Source organism: Hirundo rustica, chromosome 10 (genome assembly GCF_015227805.2).
Source record: "Hirundo rustica isolate bHirRus1 chromosome 10, bHirRus1.pri.v3, whole genome shotgun sequence".
Taxonomy (NCBI): domain Eukaryota; kingdom Metazoa; phylum Chordata; class Aves; order Passeriformes; family Hirundinidae; genus Hirundo; species Hirundo rustica.
In genome coordinates this window covers 20,128,665-20,146,554 of record NC_053459.1, presented here as the reverse complement: position 1 = coordinate 20,146,554, position 17,890 = coordinate 20,128,665, and the positions used below count along the sequence as shown (strand labels likewise).

The following is a 17,890-nucleotide window of genomic DNA, read 5'->3' as shown; positions in this document are numbered from 1 at the left end:
TTCTGAGTGGCTGAATTCAACTGACCAACTAAAAATCTAATCATAGAATGCCTGGCAGAAATATCACAACTTGTTTTCTGCCAATAGATATTAGTAGTGTGCCACTCAGTTTGGTCTTTTTTGGGGAAAAAAAGCAAGATCACTGTACAGCCAAAGAGCAATGGTTTGGGTCAGTGATGTATTCTCGCTGATAAAATTTGTAATATTTGATATATCTTATCATGGACATTGAAGAGCTGGTTAATAATGCTTCTGATAAATATTGTCTTGAAGACATTATTATTGTTAGCAAAAGACAATTTTTATTCTTACTGCAAGGTGGTGAGCCTCCCACCTACACAGTATCTGTCTAGTGTCTAACATTAGCTGTCTTCATTCAGTGTAATAAATTTGTTTTTTGAGCACTAGAAATAAAAGTGGGAAATAAGAAGCATTGAATAAAAAGTGAAATAAAAGCATTGATAATATTTGATTGTGAAAGACATTGTCACTGGGATTCATGTCTTCCAGCAGGACTTTGTTAGGGTGATCTTCCTGGATCTTGATGTTTCTGCATAATTTGAATGCTCACAGTTGATCATAAGATGTTACAAAATGTTCTTGCACCCTTCACACAATACATCCAAGAAAAGCTGTTCTCCCTTAGATATGCTGAATCTTACCGAGCCTTCTATTTCTAAGTTCTGAAACTTGGGGAAGATCCTATATCAGATTCCAGATTTCTGACTTGGGCCACTCCTACCTAAACTGCTGATTCTGCTTTCAGTGTAGGAAGCACCAAGAGAAAACTGCAGAGGAATAAAGCCAGGGAAGTATCCTGACATCCCAAAAGTTGCTTTCTTTGTGCTGCAGTCTGTGAATTTATAGCTTTACAGTGATTATTTCAATTCACTTGCTAACATAAGGAACAAAACATTAAATTAAAAGAGATGAGAGAAATGTGCTTATATTCTTTTCCTTATGACTGTTGGCTGGGTTTTTTTCTGGCTGCAGTTGAGTTGAATAATAAAATAACTTGTGCAGCAGTGATTCCAATTCTGCCTCTCCTATATTCTGTAAAGACTTGTTTGGCTGGCCTTGCTCATTTTGTCCAGCAATGGGTGGCATTGCAAGGTCACTGCACATCTTCACCAGAATATTCAAACAGAAGATAGATGTGCTTTTGTTTCTTTTCTGAAAGTTCTTCAGTAAACTGAAATGGTGAAAATACAGAAGAAAAGATTCTTGTCAGAAACTCCATCTGACATGCCTGTTTTCCAGAGTAGGGGCATTCTCACTTTGAAGACACGTGTTAGGCTGTGGCAATTGCAGAGCTTTGCTTTATAAAGATAATTTTAAAGGACCTATTTTATGTCTTTTGCATCAGTGAAACAAACTTTTACATAATTTTGTAATCCTTTGTGGATTTGGGAGGTGATATTTAGTTAGATATCAGGAGCATTTGCTAGAAATGGTAAAGCCAGCCTGCCAGTGAGATGGAGAGGCAGGAGCTCTATTCTGCAATATATTTGCAGCCCTATGGGCCTTTCTTGGTGAGAAATCCTATATGCCTGTTATTATTTCATCAATTCAATTTAACCCACACTTTAGAAAACACACTTTGGTTTTAGTCTCTTCTATTCTACATAATCCACTTTTTCAGTAAATCTGCTTCAGTCTGCAGTACCCTCCCAAAGTAAGAGTAATCCAGACAGCTGATGATAAGCCATATTTTATTCTATGAGATCCCTTTTCCATTACTGTCTTTTTGATCCTTCTTACAGTCAAACCTCTTGTTCAACCACCCTGCCAGGCAGTAAAAAAAGGGAAAGAGATGGCCCTTTAGCCTAGGTGAGGTGAAACAACTCTTTCACAAAGAAATGCAATTGTATATTTTCTGCCAGGACACCAATTGCTTGACTTAGGGAAAATGGAAGAAGGAATTAGTGAGAGCCTGCAGTGCAGATTTCAGAGGAGTTTTTGTTCTCCTTGCTGCTCTCTCTTTATCTTTTCTCCTGACTGGGCTTTCTCCATCATGCTATGACAATTTTCTGGCACTGGTGTTGAATCCAGATGCAGACGAGTCCTGATGCAGTTGCGAAGCCCCTGGGTTTCTGGGTAATAGTTCTGGGCAGTGCACAACTTCAGAGCGTGCCTTCTGTGACTTCAGCCTCCCAGCTGAACCTGTGCCCAGGCTGATTCTGAAGATGTGCAGTGTCTACTTTGTGTTTCGGTGGCCAGACACTGCATGTTTGTGTGTATCCTTCAGTTTTCTGCAATTCTACTTTTTGTGCTGTTGTATTACAAAAAAGCAGAAGGACAGAAAGAAACAGGTTAATAGCTCATGGAACACACTTGGCATGTATTTATATCGGACAGGTAACAGTGCATAGTGTCAGTCCTGATACAGCAAAAGCAACCCCTAAATTCTCACCTTCTAGACATTATTCTTTGGTCTGTATGAAGAAAATAAACATTTTTCCTCTTGGCTCCCATCCTTCTTTTGTGTATTTGCCTTGCAGGCTTTAGCAGTGTAAGATTAGCACATTTATACCTCTTGCCTACCTGTACAAATTTCAGGAGGATTTCTGCTCTCACTTGCTTCCTCTCTGTTTGTACCTTTCCTGGTGCCTTCTTCTGGCTCCTGTGCAATATAAAATTGATGCCATGAATATTGTGAAGTGCTGAAGGGCAATGATGGCCTGAGTATGGACAGTTCTGACAAGTGTTAAAAAGGGTGAAGTCAAACTGGATAAAGAACTTTAATCTAAAGGTTGTTTTTTCAGATTGAGCATCTTTATTGCTGAGTGGAGAAATCTCCCCTGCCTGTTACTTTCAAAACAAACAAACAAGAAAAAATCCTCCCCTCATCCCCATCCCCGCCGCCCACCCCCCCCAAAAAAAAATAAATTAATTCTAGAGATATTTGTGTATTATCCACCAGGTTAGGAACAGTGGGTTTGGATATGGAATGAGAGCATATTAAGGAATTATTACTTGCATAATTTGAGTACATAAATTCACAATTTCTCTAACTGGTAATTTTACTGTTTCTCAAGTAATAGTCAAGAAAACAGAATTTCTTGTGAATTCATCATTGTCCTGGCCTAGTAAAAAATAATCATATGTATTTACAGAAATAATTCCACTTCTAAGACAATGTGTGACAAAATTTGATATTTTTTAAACTTTTTTATTTAATGACAGCAAAATAAATCTCTAAAGCCTGTCTTGGTATTTATTGTTTTACATTAAATCACCAGAAGTGCTGTGGGATTTTATTCGTGATTTAAAATGCATTGGTTGAAAGTTGGCATATAAATTGAAGGTATGTTATAAGACAGTACACAAGGGATGGCAAATTTAGTACCTTTAGAAGGTAGAACATTTTGTTCACTTAATTAGTTGAGGAAGGTTAAGTTAAGTTAGAAAAATGAGTGTAGAAAATCTGAAGTGAATTTTAGTGCAATGTCCATCATAAATAAGCAAGAGTAAGCCAGATTTGGGGTTTTAAGAGATTTTGCCTACATTTTCGATCTCCATTTAATTGATTCATAAATCAATTAATTACTGTCACAAGACCTGAGGGCAGCAGGAAATTGGGTTCAAATTAAAAAGAGAAGGAGGCAATTTGTTTTAAGATTGAAAGTTGAATGTTCAATCGAAGTTTAATCAGAAGTGACCCATTATTTGAAAAGTGGAACATCAATGTCGTTCTAATTTCACAGAATGCTTCATTAAATGAGTATTGAAAAGACCAGGTTAACTGATCATTCAAAAAGGAACGTGAGACAAAGGGATGGTTCGGAAACTCACTTCCAAATGCATGTTTTGCTTGTTCATTTCTCTTCTGAAGAGCTCACAGAGATACAAATTATTTCATTGGGAATTCAAGGATTATTGGGGTGATCCTTTGCAGATTGTAAAGTTCATTTGATGAAAGCATAACTTCATATCAGAAGGGAAAATGCTCTTAATCCATTTGGATAGCCATGAACTTAAAGGAGAATTAACAGAACACAATGAAAAGCAAAGGAGAAAATTTTCAAAGCACTCGTGGAAGTTGGGCCTCCTAAATTTTAGGATGTTGCACAGTGGTCTGACCTTGAAAAGGTTTTTCTATAATTTGGTGCCATCTTCTCAATACATTGAGGACTCTGTACGAGGTTGGGGTGATATTATTGCCTGGCTGGGGCAGAGGTGATGGTTTGTGTTTAGGAGGCGAGTGTGGGAGGGAACGAGGACAGCAGCTGCAGCTGTACCTCCTACTGTGGCTGAAAAGCAGACAAGAATAATACAGTTGGTTTTAATGTTTTTGGATTAGCAAGTCTTTCTTATGGTGTGATTTACTAGAAATTTGCTTAGGTTCAAAAAAGAGCCAAAATGAAGCACTCATCTGTTGTGAGCTTGGTGAAAGGATGACAGAGAAGCGTGGTTCTGTTGCCAGCTCTTGGAAGGTGTTGTTCTTGCTGTTAAATGCTGAGAGGTGCTCTTGGAACATCATCTGGACTCATCTCTCTGCCCTGTGCTCCCTGGATTGAGTGGGCTTCTGTTAGTTGGAAAGCTCATGCAGCTTCCTCTGGTGAGCATGGTGCTCGAAAAACAACAGAAGGCAAGAGAACCAAAGTTGGCCTTTCTGGCAGTTCTTTATGGAGGAGCCTTTCATGAGGGAAAAAAAATAAAAAAAGCGGCCACAGCTGTTTTAAACATTTGCTTTTACAAGTGCACAGCAAGATGATTTCAGATGTCAGCAAGTTATTTCAAACAGCAATCCTTTTCAAGATCTTTGTGAGCAGGGTCTTGATTCCTTCACGACCAAAACAGCTCGTGACTTGTCCAAGTTGTTCTGACTCATTTGCTGATCGTTGCCTGTCTGTGATGAGTTCTCCCAAAGGCAGAGGTGCTGGTTTACCTGGCCCAGCTTCCCAGGCAGCTGATCCACCAGGCTTTAGATTTAAAAAAAAAAAAAAAAAAAAGAGATATTTGTCTAGACAGAGCAATAATCTGACCTTGTGTCGCAAATCTAATTTGGTAGTCGCTCCCTGCACTGATTCACAGTGAGATACTCAACATTGAGTATAAATAATGTAGTTCTCTCTAAGTTATGGATTGTATTTATGCGACTGATGATGAGCAGCATTAGCACCACCACCACAGCAGAAGGAGGGTGTTCCTCAGCAGCCCCCCAGTCAGGTGACACAGCTCTGTAAACTGGTGTGCAGGCTTGGAACAAAGATGAATAGTTATGAGTTAATGCTGAAGTGTGTATTTTATCTTTGTGATAAATGGCTTTGTGCATCTTCTCCTTGAGATCTTAAAAAAAAAAAAAAAAAAAATTCTGAAAGAAAAAAATTACTTCATTTATTTTTGTGATGCTTCTGTCACAAGTTATGCAACACACAGATGCATCACCAAGCACAAAAATTTATATGGTGCAGTGCTAATTATATATATATATATTTTTAAGAAAGTGGTGGGAGTTTGCTACCAGAAATAATCTCCTAGAAATGCATGGAAATACTGATAGAACATTGATCATGAAGGCATTAATTTGTAGAAAAATTTAACAAGCAAATTTACCAGCAATGTAATATAATTCCTGTTTTAGGCATCTGGACACCTTTAGAGGTTTATTTTATAATGCTTTGCCTTTTTTCCAGTCCACTCCTTGGTATTGTTTTTTTTGTTTCCTTGTGACAACAAATATGCAAATAATGTCTTGCTTTTTTACAGTACAAGAAGAGATGAACATTCTGTACAGACAATATATTAAGATTGTCTGGTGTTAAAAGAGTGGTCAACCTAAAGTGTATAATTTTAGGGAATTGACAAAAATTCCTTATTATGTAGATGGTATTACTGAATAGAGAAGTAGGATGGGTGCAGAAGATAAAAGAGTATTCCTTGATTATTGTGCATTTCTTGCATTTCTTCTGAAGACTTAAATCATAATGTAGTTAATAAAATGTCTGATTGCTGCTTAGCTCAGGATAAAGCTGTGCGGATATTTTTTTTTTCTCCCCGCAGGCAAAATTTTAGCTGCTTTAGGAAGCATAATTACAGAGACAACTGCCATTCCAGAAATAAAGTCATAAGACTTCGGAGGTCTTTGCCTTTTTCGGGAGCTTGGAATCTGTTATTGAGATCAGTGAAATAAGTTTCATAATCCTCAAAATTTAAGAAATATTTGAAGGATATTTCAATCTACCAACAAAATTCAATAACCAGTTGAAGAAGGAAAGCAGTGTGGAATCCTAAAAAGCCCCTTACTTCTTTCTCACAGAACTCCAGCTTTCTCTCTGAAGCCCTTTATCCTGTACATGCAACAAAAACTGAAGAGCTGGATCCCTCCTTCAGCCTGCACGAGACCATTGCAAAGGTAAGAGGAATGGAGATCTCATTTACACATACTTCCCTGTTTAATTTGCTAATAATTTTGAAATATAATCTGTTTTTCTTTTCCTGTGAACCCTTTGAACATAGGTAAAATTTGTGGAGTTCTCTTCACTGGGATCCACATTGGGAATATTCTTTCCATTGGTCGACTTGTGCGATCAAAGCAGTTCCACGTTCAAATGCTGCTTTTTGTGTGATTCAGTTGTGTTTTTCATGTTTCACATTCAACTCCCTGGCACGAGAGCAGGGCACTGAGCCCCAGCTGATAGCAGGAAATAGCACATCTGTTGCAGTGTATTTTGTCAGTGGGGAGGGCACTCTGAGGGCACCTTCCCACACAGGTCCTTGGTTTTGTGAGCTGTCACTGTGGTGTTCCCATGGCAAAGGGGACCCGTCCTGTGATTCTGGAGAGTTCCCTATGGTGGGGATGCCCCCAGAATTGACGTTTTCTGACTCCCCTGCCATGCTCCAGTGGGATGCTCCCTCTGTGTTAGTTATTACACAATCACAATTACTCCTTGCTCCAAAGTGCTGCTGCTTCTGTCAGCTCAGCACTGTTTCTACAAATGAACACAACTTAATGGGTTCATACACTTCCAGCAACTTCTTACAAACCACAGGCCTCACAGATTTCCTTCTTTATTCAAAGCTGCTTTTGAAAAAGCAGCTGCTGTTGAATCATTTCTTCTGGTCACAACAAAAGTAAATTCACAAAGATCAGCCACGTGTATATGTAACATGTAGGTGGCTCAGCATCTTTGGCAAAACAGACGCTGAATGGTCTTGGGGTTGTGGTGGGGTTTCTTGATCTTTGTTTGTTTTAAATTGTAGTCTGTTTGCTTGATTATTAAAAAAAAAAAGGGCACAAAATCTTAGACATGATTTTACAGCCTATCAGAATGTGACATTTAAGGTGCAAGCACCAGACAAAGAGTCTTCTCTGAAGCCCTTTTAATGGAATTGCCGTCCGTGATAGCAAAGTGGCTGAAAAGAGTCATCAAATCTCTTTTCAGAGTCTGAGGGAAATAGTTGTGTGACTATTTACTGCATAGTTAATTTGTGATTTACTAAAATAGTGTGTGATGAACCACGTGTAATCCAGATAATCTGTAATTTAGTATTTGCTCTATACTGTTGATCAACGCAGAAAAATATTTATTAGATACTTGACTTGAATTATTTTGTTTCTGTTTAAATAATTTCATATTATTTTAAATAGTGTCATTGAGCTTTACAATTTTCGTTGATAAAACTTGATGGAGATTGATGCAGTAGGATATGACTGGATTTCCCTTTTGCTTTTCAGACCAGGAAGCTTTTATAAAGATGGTTGGTATATGTAGCAGTGGAGTGACATCCTCAGCATTTAAGGGAAATGCTATAATTTAGTTAGTTAACTAAGCACTGTTAATTCTATTCTTTAGTCTGAAATCTCCATATTTTCTTGTGATAGATGGGACCAAGTTATTTTTTCACAAGGTTATAAATCTCTAGCTTTATAAAACATTAATCATTTTTGGGGGAAAAACAAAACAAAACTAAAACAACAAAACAAAAAAAAAGTAACCCACCAAAAAACCCAAGCCAAAACTAGTGAGAAATTATCTTGTAGTTAGAATTTCCAGTCCTCAGCTAGAAGTTAATGCTCCTCAGTGGGTGCCTGCCGAAGGACTTTTTATATACCCAACTGCATTTGCAAGTAAAGCAGGTGTCATACCTGCTTCAGAAATTTTATCTTTTAATTTCAAAAGACTTTTCACACAAAACTGTGGGGTTTTTATGTTAAGAGAAATTAAATATTGAAATATAGTAAGTTTAACATTTGGTAATTTTAATTGGCTTTTTTTTTTTCAGAAATGGCTTATAAAAACATTTGAAACGATAACTTTTTGTTCTTTTTTTCACTGCATATCAATTGCAATCTGCTTTGCTTGTATGGCCACTCAGGTGCTGGAAAAACTTATGTTGGTTTGAAGCCCTTCATCCCCATTAGGGAAATAGGATTTTAGTGCTTCTTAGGTTTTATCCTTTTATATGGCTTGATACTAAATAACAGTGTAAAAGTTTCAATGTCATTTTTTACACGAGTTTTGGTGTAAATACAAATTATCAGCTAACTGTGCCTTGTGCTCTCTGACACCAGTGGGTGCCCTAATTTCATGGACATTTTGAAAAGGAAGAGATTGCTGAATGTGGCAGAAAAAAATGAATGAGAGAAATGCAGCTATTAAATAGATGGATCTGTAATCTGAGTGCTTAGAAGATCTAATTTGTCAGAACAATTCATATTCAGATCTTGGCACTGAAAAGGTGGATTTAGGGTGGGTTGCTGTAGGAGCCATGCTGATCTGAAGCATTCAAAGAGAGAAAAATCTGTAAGCTTCCTAGTGGCAAAGAACTGAAACATTCAGGAGAGTAGTGTGATGCAGCACAAAACTTGGTATCTTATGTGAGATTTACAGACCTTGTGATTGCAATATATTAATGTACATAATATCCAGTATTAAAATGGAGGACTGTGTGGCAGAAAAGGGATTTTCCCACCTGACCAGAAGTCAGATTAAACTCCCTTTTGATCAAATGCACACTCAGAAAAGTATGTGCTATTTTTTAATAAATTTCATCCCTGTTACTCAGCGCAGTGTTTCGTGGTAACCAGTCAATTCAGTGGTTAACCAGTTGGAAAATGCTTTTATGTCCACTGTGTGCTCACCAGAGCATCCTTGTAAGGCTGGGATCGTGCAGGTCTGAGCCCCTGAGACAGGGGCTGCCACTGGAGCCACTTACCCAGGACCAGCCATTAAATAATCTCATTATTATTGTTATTATTATTATTAATAATAATTTTACTCTGTCAGATTTTTACTCTGTCAGGCACCAAAGTCATGAAAGCCACGCCAGAAGCGACGTGATTGGTTTTATGATGAGTTATGGGTGCTGACAGATAACTCTTGAGAAAATTATTAGTGAACCTGATTATTCTACACTCCAATTATGGAATTGCATAAAGAAGAACTACTCTAATGCAATTACTTCTAAACATTAAACAAAACAGCAAGGTGGGGGGAGTGTTTCCATTTCAAGAGGAAGTAAGGGGGTTTTGTGTAACATACTGTGATATTTCAATTTTTTTTTTAAATATAAACACTTCCAAGGAGATGACAGGCAGGTTCTCTTCCTGAAGCAGATGGAATGAAAAATATGCAAATAGAATGAAGAGACTGATGGACTGTTGGTAAATGAAATTCACATTTTGACCAGGTGCGGCACAAGAATGTTGACTTGAGGCATTTTCTGACAGGATCATACTGTTCTGTTCCCTTGAAGCATGGAAGGGATATATATTCCCATTTACCTGTTGTTTAGTCCCTTTAGTTCTCTAATACAATGAGCTAACACTCATTCAAATTGGAATTGCTGTGGTGTCCATAACTTTGGTAGTTTCTTTCTCTGTAATCTCTCTAAAAATGAAAATCTGTGGTTTGGTGCATGCTACCTCTGCCAAGTATTTTAATCTTCCTGCATGGTGGATGCAAATGAGCTTGGTTATTTGGGTTTTTTTGTTAGTTGTTAGTTTGTTTTTGGGGGGGAAGCCATTGTTGGGTGTTTGTTTTGTAGGTTGGTTGGTTGTTTTTTGGGGGTTTTTTTGTATGCCAAGATAATGCAACATATCTCAATTAACATGAGGGTCTCAAACTCTTAAAATCCAAAAGACTTTTGGGATTTTGCAGATTTTGAAACAGTAGACTAGTACTGTGAACAGAATGTCTGTGTGGCAGAGTTTTTATCAGAGGCATTTCTAACAGTGTATTTCTCCTGGTGTAGATATTTCAACAGAGTACATTCATATTCCTGTGTTATCCCTGCTATATTGCGCTCTTTTGGGAATCAGATCATTCTTGAAAAAGCTCTGTGGCGTTGTGCCTGGGCATGCCAATAGCTTCTGCATCGAGGCATTTCTACAGCTGCACTTTCCATTGAGGTGTTTTCTGTTTCCATTTAGAAATTGCCTCTGTGTAGAGACAAAGGATTTGGCAGAATAGTTTGAGCAGCAGAGACACAATTTTACACCAATCAAGAGTTACAGCACCTAAAATGTTAAAGAGTTTGTTTCATGTGTACAGAACTCATCTGAAATACTGAGCAGAGTGTGATGCTCCTGAAAATGTCTCATATGCAAGCCCAGCCCAGAAAACCCTTTGTCCTTGCAAGGTCCAGGCAGATATATGGGAGCCTTCCCCCATCCCTGTGTGGAGTGCTATCTGGAAATCTTTTCCCGTGTGCTCTGATTTCCATCACGAAAATGTGGCACTTTGGAGTGTCAATTTTCACAGGTAATTTCTCCAGTTAGCTTTCTTCAGTGATGTATTCTGTTCGATGTAATTTTTAAAATTCCTGTCTTCAGCCGCGTGTGCCAGACTTGCCCATCATCTCTCAGTCTCTTCATCAAAGGCATGAGTTCTGCACAGACCAGCAGAACTCTCATGTCTTTTTGGAGGTGAATTATGTTATGATTTTCTTCTTTCAAAATGACTTGTTCAAGCCCCCAGTTAACGAGCAGGACTGTGGACTGTGGTAGGTGACAGATGCTGAATGAGGTTAAAGCAGAAGAACAGGTCTCAGTGTATGAAGTGAGGACCAAGGTGGGGGCCTGACCAATATCCATATTTCACAATCTACTGTTGATACTGAATTTTTAGATGTGGAGTTTGACCTTGCTGTGCATCTACCAGAAATGTCTAGGGTACCATTTGTGTGCTCTGTCACACGTGAAAACATGGGTTTTGGGCTGAGAAATTGCACTATGACCTGGGGCATCTTAATTTTTCTCTTTTTCCTCCCACAGCTGGCAGCAATTCATGGTTTTTTTGAAGCTCTAATCTGCTCCAAGGTGATGGAGCAGCATAGGTACAGTGTAATGTGCCAGTTGCTGTAGTTCCTCCCTAAGTTAAATAATTTGCCTTTATTTTTTTTTTCTGACCAACATCTCATATACTGGCTCTGAGAATCTTACTGGTATTTATGGTTTGATGGTGTTTGAGCTGTTCAAAGCACAACTCTATTGTCTGTGGTGACACTATGAACACAAACAAACCCAAACTTTGTGTTTTCCTGCAAAGCAGCACAGGGACCCTTATTTCATAGGAGTGGTTTGCTTTAGCTCATATGCTCTTAAGCACACAAGTGAGACTCTTTGTTTTACCTTTAGCCTTTGTGCATGACAGAACATATAATCCAGTTCAAGCAGAGGATAAATACAAACCTGCTGAAAACTCCCTTCTACCTGTGTGCATTTTATTCTGTGGCTATTGTCAGCAGCAATAAAAACAAGAGCAAATCTGGTGATACAACCTGGCACAGGAACTTAGGAGATGTTCTATTAATTGTGGTGAATAGGGATGTAAACAACATTCAAAAGGGGGAAAAAAAAAAAGTTCTCTGGGGATTTTCTCATCATTAGATGTGAGAGAGGTGGCTTTGCTGCTAAAGACAGGAGGTTTTCTGACAGACAGTCATACTGTGTTTGGCCAGACAGCATGTTCTCTATCTGCTCCAGCCTAGTTTGGGGAGATATGCTTGGAATTTTTCAGTAGCTCTTTGTTCCTAAAAGCCAGTAGCCTCAAGGACTCTTGCACTTTATACTTGAGCTCTGATGGATAAAGACTAGGTAATAAAAATAAACTGAAATTGCAGAACCCCTGGTAAAAATTTGATGAACCAGCTGTACCATCCAGCACAACACCACTTGGTTAAGTCAGGTATTAAAAAACAGCTCTATTCCCCGACCCTCTGAAATTGTCCATATCTTTTCTGCTGATATGCTAATATGCTTCCTTCAAAATGGAAGAATTATTACAGGACAGAACTAATTACATTTCCTCCTGTGACATATCATGTGAGGTTGTGGGAAGATGTCAAGGCTCCGGTATTACAAGATTGTTTCTGGGCTTTTTTCTTTTTTCTTTTTTTTTTGAGTCACTGGAATGTAATGCTTTCAGCTTAGAGAACTCTGACAACTGTGAAAATATCACAACCACCAGGAACTGTGGTTTCAATGAACAAGAGAAAAATCAACAAAAAAATATAGCAGCCATTAGTAGCATGGCATGTGTAGAAACTATCCCCGTGGATTGTCTGTGAACTTTCTTACCTGTTCAGTTCTCTGACTGAAAACAGAGAATTATTTCTACATTCCTTACGTATTTTTGATGTTGCAATAAGACTGTATGTTCTTTAAAAAAGTTATCATTGGCATCTGCTAGAATGTTTCTTAGCCAGCTTGCTCTTCAAAACCATTAGTTTCTGAAGTCCTCTTTCAGACCTAAATTGTACTTGGTTACTCTCAAGATTTTTCTGCCAACTGTCAGTAAAAGGGGAAAAAAGAAATCATCATTTTTCAAACTAGAGTTGGAATTTAAGTGAAAGAAGCAAATATGTCAGCTCAATCTGATCCAATCAAACCACAGGATAAACACATAAGCTGATACATAATGTATCATCCTAAATCTTAGGATAGAAAGCCAAGATTGATGTTGTTTGTGCATCTCATGGAACACACTTTTTACTGCAAATTACAGCAATCTGAATAAGCAAAAGAAGATAGGTAGGAGTGAGAGGAAGCATTCTTTAATCCCTATTTTATATACAGGAAAATGAGTCAAAAACGGTGCTTACAGTAACTGAGTAACCACTTCCTCACCTGAATACAGAATGAACTTGTAAAATCTGATTTGTTTGATGCTGTAGACAAAGACTGGAACATTTTGAAGCTGTAGCTAGACTTCTGAAGGTGCAATACAACAAATATTTGGGATTTGCTGAAATTTCAGCTACTGGCTGTGACCAACCGAACTTTTCTTCTTTTTTCTGTACTGAGGCCACATGAGTGCCTGTGTTAGTGGGACTTACCTGCCTTGGAAAGAAGTTACATTTTTCACAGCAATTCCTACCCTTGCTGTGCCTTGTTTTGGTTCAGATCTGACTGCAGCTCTATCTGAATTGGTGAGAGATGTCTTATTTTTGAGGGGAGGTTTTGTCTGCTGGTTGGTGATCTTGACTGTACAAAGAAGCCACTTTATATTTACTGCACAAGTCAAATTATTGTTTTCGGTTTGTCCAATAGTGTATTTTTATTGTGTAATGAGAAAAATCTACTGTACATCCTTTGCTTTTATTTCAAAAAATACACATTTGCTATGACGGATGTCAAACAATTGGACAAGTGCGTGCATTTTTGAAGGAAAGTCCACACATATGTTTATGGAATCATAGAATAATTTTATTTGTATTCAACCACTTAAATCCAACAACTTTAAATCTGAACAAATTTAAAAAAACAAATTCGAAGCTTGCTTTTCTAATAGGTAGGAGTATGCCTGGGGTTATTTGAATATTCCCCTGTTTCCCACTATCCTGTTCTTCACACAGTTAGTTACGGAATTCATCAGACTCTGATTTTATTAATCCATTCTTTAGCATCACTACTACCGTAGGCATTTGTTACTGACACACGTGTACTGAATTGGTGGCTTTACAAGGAAGATGAATTTCTCTTTAAAGAAGTTGCCAACATTCTAGAGGAATAGTTCCTCTGGGTGCTCTAAAAGTACCTTGTCTGTTGTAGCAGCTCTCTTTTCTGTCTACAGATCTTTTGACAAAGATGTCAAATCAGACAGTTCTTTTCCCCAGTGCATGCCTCTTAAAACATGAAGTTTCTACTAACAGTAATGTAAGAACTACTTTCTTTTTTCTTTCTTTCTTTTTTTTTTTTTTTTTTAATTTAGTGTATTCCAGTTTGCATTTGAGTGAATGTGAGGTAAAGTCAGTGGAACTTTAGTATATGCTCAAGTGACAAGGGATGGAAATAGCTGCTTTTGTACTAAGAGTTAATTAGCTGGTTTTGCACACAAATTGCAGGAAGACCTGGGGAAATACAGCTGCTCAAGTGGATGTTTCTTTGTTTGTTTTAGTTTTTAGACCATACTTATAACTTCCTCTGGCTCACAGTTGTACAGTGTATTCGAGATGTTTTTCTTTATATCGTCCCTTTACATAGCTACGATCACATTGCAGATGCTGAAGCTTACAGATACTGAATTTTGCTTCATGGGCTCAGTCCTGCATTCAAAACCAAATTTTCAAGACTTTGGGTTGTCTTAAGGAATTTTAAAACAACAGATTTCCTTAGGAGACTTAGCCCAATCCAGAGTGGTTTTAATCATGTCTTTAAATGTGGACACCTGTTTTGGCATCCAAGTGATGGCTGAACTTTTCTGCAACCGTGCTCCTGATGCTGAGCATTTCTTGGGATTGTAGCCATCCAGAAGGGGAAGGATAAGAAATTAAAAAATTAAACATCTAGACAGTGCATAAGAAATGTGTGTCTAGGGAAAAAACTCCTAAGAACACACATATTATCTCCTGAGCTGAAGGATGGGATTCCTGAAGGAACCTTAAAGTATAAATTAAGCACAAACTCATGTCTGCCCTTTTTTAAGTTTAGCCCTTAAATCCTGGTCAAGTGCCACCAGAAACAGCTGAAACTTCAGATTTCAATGTGCAGCACCATGAAATTCTCTACTTGCATTTCATTTTGTGTGGCACCAGTAGGAGTGGCTGGGCCTGGTTCAGATCTCTGCTCTTCGATGCCTTCATTGCAGATGTGCTGTGAACACAGCATCAGATGTGCTGATCCTAGTGGCAGATAATCTTTATTTGAAATTCTTACTCTAAATGATTTTTTAACTGGTTGTGTGTGACAAGCCTGGTGTATTCTCAGTCATAAAAATCCTAAAAATGATTTTGTATCATAATCCTGGCCATGAAATTGTACTCTGCCCTTGTCCTTTATTTTTTTTTATTCTGTCTCCTAATATGTTGATATGCAGGCAGTTCAACTGGGTATCACTAAAAAGCAAGATTACATGTTTTTAAATAGATCTCATGAAATGAAGGATTGCAAAATTAGCATGAAGGCTGTCTTTTCAAATACAGCTGGACAACATGAGAAAATTTTGTCAAGTGTAGAAGTTGTCAGACAAAACTAGCCTATACTTAAAAAGTTTATTATGAGTCAAAAAACAATGTACATGAAGGTACTACAAAATCCCAGCAAGAACATCTTGTTTGTAGAGCTGGTTTTGTTACAAGTGAAGTCAATAAGAGAGTGTTGCCAGTTTGCTGAGACACTCAAGTATTTTTAATGTTAGTTTCAGAACAGATGATGAACATTAAATTAGAATTACAAAATTAGAAGTGGCTTTCGGAGAACTGTGGGCTGAAGACCATGCGTCAGAAAGAGTGGGGATGGTTAAACTGAGTAGGGACAAGGGAAGAGATCATCCTGCAATAGCATCAGGGTTTGGTTTTGGATCTGTTCAACACCTTTGAGAAGAGAAAGGCTCTGCTGAGCAGTAGGGAATAGTCTGTCTCCGTTTCCCTGGATTTCTGTTTGATGGTGTTGGAAAAGCACTTCACCCTCTACCCCAGACAGGAGGTGTTAACAACACTGAAAGAATTTAAGGATGTGGTGCAGAAAAGCAACACCCACGTTCTTGAGTCCATTCCTACTGAAGGTCGCTGAGTGGGCCTGGAGGCTTCCAGAGTCACAGCAGAGAAGAGTATTCCCACCGGGATAACGAGGAGGGATAAATAAATCAGACTCCTCTTGAGCAGGGTCAGTTTAGCCTTCAGGACTCACATGCTCAAGTACAATCCCATTTTCCCTTGGAGTCCAACAGAAGAGATTCAGGCCTGTGCGTTACCATTAATGAGATTTAATAACCAACAGGAGTGATCACCCCACCCACCAGCAGTTCCTTGGGCCAGGGGCTGGGGTTTGCCTGTAGCAAGCTAACCATGAAACCAAAGCAGTATAAAAGATATACCTTCCCACAGTGGAAATGGTATTTCTATTTCATAAGCAGAGATCATATGCTAGCTATGAAGCTATCTTTTATTTTAATACCTTCTTGTAAAACTAATGGCTGGGAGTTTCATAAATTGCAGCCTAATTCCAGCCATGCACATATAATATTGATTTTAAAATGTGCAGCATCTGTATCATCTATTGAAATAATTTTAGTTCAAAATTTAAACTAATATTACAAAGTACTGCATTTCAACCTAAAGTGTTTCAGGACAAGAATCCAGTAGCCAATAAATGAAAAACAACATTTCAGAAGGATAGAAGGGAAGAAGGATAGAAGTTGTTCTGGGGTAATGGAATAGTATATTCTAGTATGCTGCAGCCTTTTCCTCATCTAAAACTGATATGACTGTAGAAATAGAGAGAAATTTCTTCAAAATCAGGTTATCAATAAAACTGTATGTCCTGAATGGTGCTTACTTTGAGAAGTCATTCATAAAAAAGTAGTTTTTTCTTAGCTATGTGATAATTCTTCAGTCTCAGAGAGCGCTTGTCTTTTCCTTAGATGAAAGAATAGCCCATTTATTTTGCTGCTGAGATATATCAGTAATAGGTGATATTGGATATTGGATGATATTCTGAGAGTGCCAAAGTTCTACTTAATCTGTTCTGAATTATCACAGATAATTTAGCAGCAAAATAATCTCCACTTTGCTACCATCAGATGTGATCCATCCACACTTGGTGCTTCCTTCTTTAGAACAGTCAAACTCTGAATAGATAACATTAATTTTCTTGTGACAAAACAGTTCAAAGTCCTAAATGGCCAAGTAAATAGCAACACATTTCCATCTGACTGGGGTATTTTTTTGCAATTTATTCAAAGCAGTTAATTGGCAAAGTTATTCTGCTTGCTTATTTGAGCTGTGTATACACACAGACTTCATGAAATTGAAATACTTGGAAAAAGATATTACTAAAGATGATCTACTCAGTGATGTTTCCTGTATTTCTATAAGATATGTTAAATGTAACACAGTTTATTTTTTAAATTAATGAAGAGAGTACGGACAGTTGTAGACTCTGGCAAACTGGCAGACATTTAATCACAGCTTTGCAAAGCATCCAAAACAACAAAAATTTCACCATCTTCTCAAATTAGCTCATTTTTGCAACATATCATGATTCTAAAGGGTTGTATTACTAATTTTTAATAACAGTTTTAAAACACAAAGGTGAAGATAGTGTAATTTTTACTTTTTTTTTTTTTTTTACTTTCCTCTCTAAGGTGTTTAATTGAGATACCATTTTGAGGAATCTATTTTTAATAACATTGTGGCATCTGACAAGGTGCCAGCATTTCTTAATCATTCAGATTTCCCCTTTTTAAAACTACTGACTGGTGCCCTCTGTTAGATAAATGCACCTGACATAAACAGATGAGCCCAAAAATTCGATTATGGTCCTGGTTCTTTGTACTTCAGTGAAGTTCACTCTGGCTTCACCCAGTACAGCAGACAATGGTCGACATGAAGGGTCCATATAAAAATTATTTGTCAGTTTTTTTATCTGCTCATGAAGTGTTTGAGCTTGTTAAGTGCAGATGCACTCTTGGATTTTCAGGTCCAAACTGGGAGGCAGCAGCTG

At 37.8% G+C, this 17,890-nt stretch overlaps 1 protein-coding gene across 8 annotated transcripts in view; it reads left to right on the top strand.

Annotated features, from left to right (window-relative positions):
• Positions 1-17,890, top strand: part of NAALADL2 (N-acetylated alpha-linked acidic dipeptidase like 2) — a 430,994-nt gene that overhangs the window by 368,122 nt on the left and 44,982 nt on the right. For all 8 annotated transcript variants that reach the window (XM_040074855.2, XM_040074854.2, XM_058422010.1 and 5 more), the window contains one exon: positions 6,263-6,358. In XM_040074855.2, coding sequence (XP_039930789.1) covers positions 6,263-6,358 — 96 coding nt within the window. The remainder of the gene's footprint in view (positions 1-6,262; positions 6,359-17,890) is intronic.